The 5,428-nt window shown below is 40.9% G+C and overlaps 1 protein-coding gene across 1 annotated transcript; it reads left to right on the top strand.

The window, feature by feature from the left end:
- Positions 1-275: 275 nt before the first annotated feature.
- LOC104271383 (death domain-containing protein CRADD-like) lies at positions 276-573 on the top strand (the record flags this gene model as incomplete). Its single annotated transcript, XM_009866036.1, has 1 exon — positions 276-573. A coding segment is annotated over exon 1 (298 nt), but the record flags the coding sequence as incomplete, so codon positions are not given.
- Between the last annotated feature and the right edge of the window lie 4,855 nt (positions 574-5,428).

Genomic DNA, 5,428 nt, shown 5'->3' with positions numbered 1-5,428 from the left:
TCTCCACAACGTCAGAGGTTCTCTTCCTGTCTAACATTTCCCAGAAGTGGCATTTTGATTTGTGAGACTGTGAAATCCGAACAGAAAGACGGTGGTGGGGATCATTAATACTGTTTCCCCAGGTTGCTGATTCTGAGTTTGGCATTCTTTCAAAAGGTTGCCAGGTATCAAACATAATTTCTGGATGTTCAGACATTACTTCTGGATGTTAAAGGGTGAAGTATTTTAATCTTCATGCATTTCCCTACTCCTTTGCTCACACCCTAGGTTGTCAGATGGATGCCAGAGACAAGCAGCTTTTACGCTCCCTGCGCCTGGAGCTCTGCACAGAGGTGCTGGTGGACGGAGTTGTTATTCAGTATCTCTACCAAGAAGGAATTCTCACAGACAGTCATGTTCAAGAAATAAAATCCCAAACCACCACTCAGAGAAAAACCATGATGCTCCTTGATATCCTTCCCACCAGAGGACCCAAGGCTTTTGATGCCTTCTTGGATTCCTTACAGGAGTTCCCGTGGGTTAAAGAAAAGCTGATGGTGAAGCGTAAGGAAATGACAATAGAAGATCCTGCAGGTAAGGCCAGGATTGTTGTTGCTGGTATTTCGAAGCTTGTTCTCAAGCCGTAGTTTTGCAAGTACTGGACGTACCAGTAATTGCACATTATGCATCATGTTGATGTGGAGCATGATGCCAAGAAGAGGGGATGACAGCCTGAATATCCTGGAAGGCAGCCAAACACCAGGAAGTATTGCAAAGTTTGGGGAGTGAGTAGGGCCGAGTTTCAGGAGACCAGGAGACAGTGGGAGAGGCTGTCTTGGGAGAGGCTGGGATGTTGGAGGACCCAGACTCCATTACCTCAGAGAGAACAGACTATAAAAAGTAATTTTGAGTAGCTGCAGAACAGTCTCTTCACCATACATACCTGATTGTTGTTTGGTTTATGTATGTTTTACGGTGGTTTGTTTCTGGATTGTTCATAGTGGCAGAATTTTTTTACTTGCTTTTATTATGATTTTAATGTCAGTGTAGTAGCATATGTGAATTTAGATTTACTTAGTTTATTATGCTTACTGGAGTGCGAATAGGATCATTACTTCCAAAATTGCTAGCCATTGCTTAGTTTTTTAAAAAAATCTGGGAGTTAACTAATTCAATGGGTGTTATATAATCTTATTTAGTCAAATCTTCGGCTTTCTGACATTTAAGTGGAGTTCTAAAGGTATTTTTCTGGACTTGATGTTTGTTCAGAAGTGATTTCTTTACCAATGCATGCATGCAGTTGTTGAGCTGGTTTGCAGTCAAGACAACTGCTTAAAACTCAGGTTTCTTGCCCAAGATTCTGTGAAATAGTCCTCACTTGGGAACGTCATTTCTGAGGAGTCTGATTAACCTTTCCTTTCCACCTCCCCTCAACTTGAGCTTGGTCATATGTATTTTGATGCACATGATGTGTGATTTTTCCAGTGTGTCAGTGTGCTTTACGTGAGACTGAAAGCCTGTGAAGATGGGTGACTGAGACCTGTTGACCGTCATGTGCACCTGCGTCCCAGATGCACATTCAAGAACGTTTTGTCAAGATCTGCCGGACAAATCTGACATTATCTTTCCTTAGGACATTTTTTAATAGTATATCGTGACAGCTTGTCTTTCTATTGAACCTCTGTGGAGGGAGCTTTAAGCTTGCTTGGAAAGGGGTAAATAATTTTCAGAATTTGGGAAATAAATGCCTTGTGCTGCCCAAAGGGGAAAACATTGTAAATTCTCAGCGCATTGCAAAGTTGCAGCACTGACTGTGTTGGAGAAGACCTTGGTCCCTGTTACAACAAATCCTGTGTTGTTAATACTCTGTATTTGCCTTACAAATCAGCCTGTTTGTTTGCTAATTGCTGGCTAAGCTGTTGAATAATCCATATGGTTCCAGAAAGGTACCCACAGCCACCCAGGACAGTCAGGATTGCGTAGTTTGTTACTGGAAATACTGTTTCCGATTTTTGTTCTCTTGATTGTTTTGTGGCTTTCTTGTTCTTGTCCTTGATGGCTTATGACTAGTGTGCTCGATTTATGCATATCAGCTTCTCTGGTTTCGAGTGGGCTGACTGTACTTGATAATCCTATTGCCAAATTTTGTGTGTGAGTTAGAAAAGGCTTCCAGATTAGATCAAAGGTTGCTGTTACTTTTACTGTGGCAATACAGAGTGTAAGAACTGGATAAGAGGCAAATAGCCAAGTTTGTTTTAATATTTAGGCATGCTTTTTAGAAGCCAAAGAAGGAGAGCACCATCTGTGCCCTAATAAATGCTGAGTGCACCCTGGAATGAATTGGAAACGATGGCTGATTACATGCAAGAAAATGTGGTTTGGGATAAAAAGCCTCACTTTGCATTCTAAACAACAAACTTGTAAGCTTTTGTCTCAGCAGAGTACTCGAGCATATGCTTGGCCTTAAGTATGGAAAAAGCCATCGGCTCTACTAAAACTCCAAGCATACTGAAAATTAAATGTGTTCTTTAGTGCCATGCTAGATAACTTAACTTCTGCCTTACTGGAAACTGGTTTTATATATGAAAATTTCTCAGTGGCAGTCACTTGTAGTGAAAAAAGCCTGCCACATACATATTACCTTTTTTAGACCCTAAAACTTTTTAAATTGAAGTTGGTTTTATGGCCCCAGATTTAAAAATCTTTTTCTCCTTTGGATCATGTATACTTATGGAAATTGCAAGCCTTCACTTGTTTATACTCAATTAAAAATCTATTTACTCAAGTAAAATATCCTCAGGTTTTGCAGGACTAAGGACTGGTGGCAAGTTGTTCCTTGAAGGAAAGTTTTATAGTCTTTCACTCCTCACTGACTACATGTAGGATTTTTAAAGTCAGTAAGAGTAGACTTTTAGGCTTCCTCTATTGAAAGTAAAACCTGTGGCACATGCACTGTGATTTTTATGTGTAGGCTTTTGGATTATTGTGCATTTTGTTCAAAGAGATCGGGTTCTCTATCTTTGCTTCAGCTGAGAAATCTAGTTTGTTGGTTCCCAGTAAAAATAAAAATAAAAATCACAACTGTAATTGTTAACAAGCTTTTAATTTATTTTCTTCCCCTAGTAAAAAAACCCAACCAAACAAAACACCACCACAAAACAACAAATCAAGCAAACCAAACAAACAACAATTTCAGAAGGACAGAAATCAGAATATTTTTGGTTATGTAATGTAAATATGATCTAGGGGACCAAGCAGCTACAAAATGGAAGTCAGAGCCTGAGACCTAAACAAGACACTGCCACTGTCTCATCGGGAGCCTTTGGGCAAATTCTCACAAGGCAATGGATTTATTGATTCCCAAGTTGTGTAATTCGGTGTAATGTTAATGGAGCCGTGTAGAATGTAAGTGTAAATTGGCTCAGGATTCAACCCAGAGTATGCAGTTTGGCTACTTGCAAATAAATGAACTTTAAAACCTGTGATATCCTGAGTTTTATTGCTGAACGTCAGTTGACTTAAAATGAATAGTTCTGCATACTGTCATCTGCTGTAGTTCCAGGGAACACAGAAGACCCTGATCCTGCAGAGCACGAGAATAGTTTTTCCGTGGGAGTCAGGAGAGTGAGTGCAGGCAACGTGGGGCCACTCACATCTGCATAACTGCAGCCAAGAGACCCAAGATTCCTTCCCCTCTGTTGTTTACTTTATGCACAGGACAGCCTGCTGGCGAGGGTCATCTTTCCCCTCTCTTGTACGGATCTGTCAGATGGCCACAGCTCTGGGGAAACCTTTTCTTAAGGTAGGGGGATCATCATTGTAAAACACTCAGGATGAAAATTACCTCCAAAAGCACATGACTTGAAATTATTTATGACTTAATTGATTTCAGGATGATCGGGTGCATTTCTTGCTTATGTAAAAACCTGGGAAGAAACAGTTCACCCTGTGCAGAGTGGCACTGCAAGGCTTAATCGTTATAAACATCAACTGCAGTGTGAGTTCCTGGTTTTGAAGATGAAAACTTCTGCCATAGTAAGAGTTAACAAAAATAATGTGAGTCTGTTTTGTTGGGAAAAGACTACTCTGGTTTTTCTGCCTTAGTTTGAATAACTTTATGCCTTTGTCAGGAACATAAATCTTCAATATAGTATTATAATTCATATGAAAAACTACAGCTGCTGGCAACAGAATTCCATTCTTTCTAGGAACAGCAAACAGTTACCCAATATTTTCTGCACTGACTATAAAAAATATAAGCTTCGACAGCGTTTGTTTATCAAAATGTTTTTCTAATCTCTCTCCGCTCGGGAATTTCTCTGCCCAAGTATTACATTTCTCTGTATAGTATATGTTGCTATAACATTATTTACTTCTAAAGGTGTTCATACTGCACCTCTCTGTAGTATAGATGATTTCTGCATTCCACAGGAAATCGCAGCCTACTGAGAAAGAGAAAAGTCCAAGATACAGCATTTGCCAAAGGAATCCTGCAGCAGCCGTTGCTGTCTGGCAAATGTCAGTGAATTTGGGGCATGGAGTTAACACAGAATCGTCTTGGGAAAGCTGTTCTCTCACAACTAAGCAAGGAATATTTTGTAATCCGTGATTTGGTTGTTGTTGCGGTACCTAATCAGCAGTCTGCATTAGGGTCCTGTTAGAGTTGGGTGAGGTTTTTTTGATTAGGAGAGGTTTTGGTGCGGTTAGGGTTTTTCCCTGGATGTGTGGGGAGTGTGTGTTCTCGTATAACTATATAAAGCTTCACGTTGTGTAACACTTTGGATGAGGCATTCAAATACAAACCGAAACATGTACTTCTGCTGAGAAAGCCATCCTGCCCTCCCCCCCGCAACTTTCCCAAAGTCCGTTTTCCACAGCTAGGTTGTAGGTTTCTAAGAATTCAGATTCAAATGCAACAGCAGTAGGACATGGGGAGGTTTAGCATCTCTTCTTACCTTTTGTTGGCTGCTTCCTGACCTTTTCCTGTCCTGCTTCCTCTCATGTCTAACGCAGTGAGGAAACAGCCTGGTCTCCTGCGTTTTCCATTTAGGTGTCAGATAGAAGAGCAGCTGATGAATTCCTTTTTCTCTCTCTAAAATGGTGGACAGAAGACAGTGGTTTGTTTTTTTTTTTTCTTTCTTTTCTTTCCCTCCCCTCTCTTGTATAGTCCAGTAGCAGAAGAGGGAGTTACCTCCCATGTATGTCTGAAGGAAGGGGATGGGCTTAGCAGCCTTGGCCACACTGGAATGACCTGGAGATGAAGGAATGCCCTTGTGCCGCATCCCAGTGCCTGCAGGCCATAGAAATTGTTCTCCGATTCTCTGGAGAGATTCAAAGGCATCCTTCTAGGAGAACTTCCCAAACACTTTCCCATATTCCCATCTTCCCTGAAAATCTAGTGTTAAATTTACTGCTTTGGCTTTGTTCCTGACCGCAGCGAGATCTGTGA

The sequence above is a fragment of the Apaloderma vittatum genome, unplaced genomic scaffold (assembly GCF_000703405.1).
Source record: "Apaloderma vittatum isolate BGI_N311 unplaced genomic scaffold, ASM70340v1 scaffold10620, whole genome shotgun sequence".
Lineage (NCBI taxonomy): Eukaryota > Metazoa > Chordata > Aves > Trogoniformes > Trogonidae > Apaloderma > Apaloderma vittatum.
The sequence above is the reverse complement of the archived record's forward strand: the minus strand, read 5'-3'. Positions and strand labels throughout refer to the sequence as shown.